We start from the raw sequence: 2,115 nt of genomic DNA on the forward strand, positions 1-2,115 counted from the left end.
TATGCCTCCCACTGCATCAATCAGATGATTAAGTTGAAGGAATTATTAATTCGCGTCACTTTGAGATGAGGATAAATAATTTTTATTATGTCTTAGTTAGAGTTTAAATGCTTAAATTTTATCAGTAAACGGACGCAATACGAAGAAATGCTTAGCTTTGCTAGCTATTAATGAGATCATGAAATGATTATTTGTGTAAGAGTGTAGTGTAGAATTAATTACGTAATTTGTTGAACTTTTTTGCATTTTTATTGTATGTTCGTTTGTATGCTTTTCATTCTTCTTTAAATAGGAGCTAAGTGTACAGCTTCTTTCATGGAACGCTGCATCATTTATATAGGTGAGAATGCAAGTGAATGCGTGAAGACAAACGCTTTTCTTAATTTGAAAAAGGAGGCACTCATTAAATTGATATCATCCGATTATGTAAGTAAGAATTGACACTCCCTCCCTCCTCTCATCGTCCTCACCAGTTGCCGCTATATGTTTAATTATGAGTTTTATTAGTTTTGCCTCGAAGAAGAAGATGTATGGCGTTGTGTTCTGGCTTGGGCTAAAAATCATGCTGGCGTTACGCAACCCACCGCTCATTGGACGGAAGAGGAGAGAGTTCGCGTTTGCCAACAATTATCGGGTGTAATATCGCATGTGCGTCTGCTGCTAATCGATAGTCAGGTCTTTGCCGAAGAAGTCGAGCCAACGGGTGCTGTTCCCATGGAATTGTCCTTGGAACGTTATCGTTATGCTGCTTTACAGCATTCAAATAAAATACCGCATAGCGGAGTTGGTGTTAGCGGTAACGGTAACGTTGGATTTGTAACTCCGAACTGTAATACAATGAACGAAGCCGATAAACGTTTACAACCGCGCCTAACAGTGAACATGTTTCCCGGCTCGCAGATCTTAAAAAATGATAAATTACATTTACAGGGTGTACTGAATAATTGGTGAGTGATTTGTTTTTTTTTTTTTTTTTTTCTTAAAAACTAAAACTAACTGAGATCAATTGTTTGATTATTATTTTTCTAGGTACGGCGTAACGAAACAGATATGGCGTTTGTTATATAGAGCTTCTACTCATGGTTTTAGTCCAACAGCTTTTCATCGTTATTGTGATGGGGTAGCGCCTTGTTTCGTTATATGTTTGGTATGCATATTTCTATTTAAGCATTTTGCTCGTTGTGTCTTTGAAAATATAATTGAAAATGTATAGGGTTCACATGCCGAGATTAGCGGTGGATTCACCGATGTGGCTTGGTCTAAAACGTCTCGCAAAGGTGTTTACATACATTCGGAGCGGGCTTTTCTATTTACTTTAAGTAACAATATCAGTGAGACTCCTCTTAAGTTTGACATAGTTAAGAAGCCCTATGCGATCTGTTATCATCCCGAGTAAGTGTTCATCATATATTTATATGAATGATATAAGAAAATTGAAATGTTTTACATAAATTTTTTATTGTAATACAGCTGTGGACCTATATTCGGAGCTGGAGCTGATCTTTTAATAGCGAACAATTGCAATACCACAAAGGATTCGTATTCAAATTTACCGCATTCGTACGATGGCCCTGGTGCGTCTTATGAGTCCTTGTTCGGCGATTATAATTTCACTATTACCGATTATGAGGTTTACACTTTAGGCTCGCCTTCCGCTACTGCGAATATGATTAACAGTCTTTCGGCTAGCGGCAGTAATCCTAATAGCAATGCTTTAATGAATTCGACTAATGGACTTACACCTAACGTCTCGAATTCTTCATCCTCGTTAGCTAACGCGAACGCTATAAATACAAGTAACGTCATTAATAGCGGCAATAATTCAACAGTGGGCTTGGCCAAAACTAAATATGAGAGATATTGAAGTGAAGCATGAAATCGTTTCACAATTTAACTAAGAATAACATCCAGCAGGTAATCGTGCATTTTGAAAATGTAACAAATGAAGTATTAACAATAAAAATATAAAATTAAAAAAAAGTAAGCTTTTGCATCCTTTCAAAAAGTTCGTAACGTAACGTAATTCGTTCTTTTTTTTTTTTGTTTTGTTTTTTTTTTTTTTTTGTAAAACAAAAAATTCTTTCTTACTTTAAATGAATGGTATTTGCATGTTTG

At 35.8% G+C, this 2,115-nt stretch overlaps 1 protein-coding gene across 1 annotated transcript; it reads left to right on the top strand.

Moving 5' to 3' along the window:
• Positions 1 to 292: 292 nt before the first annotated feature.
• LOC119644375 lies at positions 293 to 1,864 on the top strand (the record flags this gene model as incomplete). The annotated part of the gene is made up of 5 exons (XM_038043920.1): positions 293 to 426; positions 508 to 947; positions 1,030 to 1,147; positions 1,214 to 1,392; positions 1,471 to 1,864. Coding segments are annotated over 5 exons (1,265 nt in total), but the record flags the coding sequence as incomplete, so codon positions are not given.
• Between the last annotated feature and the right edge of the window lie 251 nt (positions 1,865 to 2,115).

Source organism: Glossina fuscipes, unplaced genomic scaffold (genome assembly GCF_014805625.2).
Source record: "Glossina fuscipes isolate IAEA_lab_2018 unplaced genomic scaffold, Yale_Gfus_2 114592, whole genome shotgun sequence".
NCBI lineage: Eukaryota > Metazoa > Arthropoda > Insecta > Diptera > Glossinidae > Glossina > Glossina fuscipes.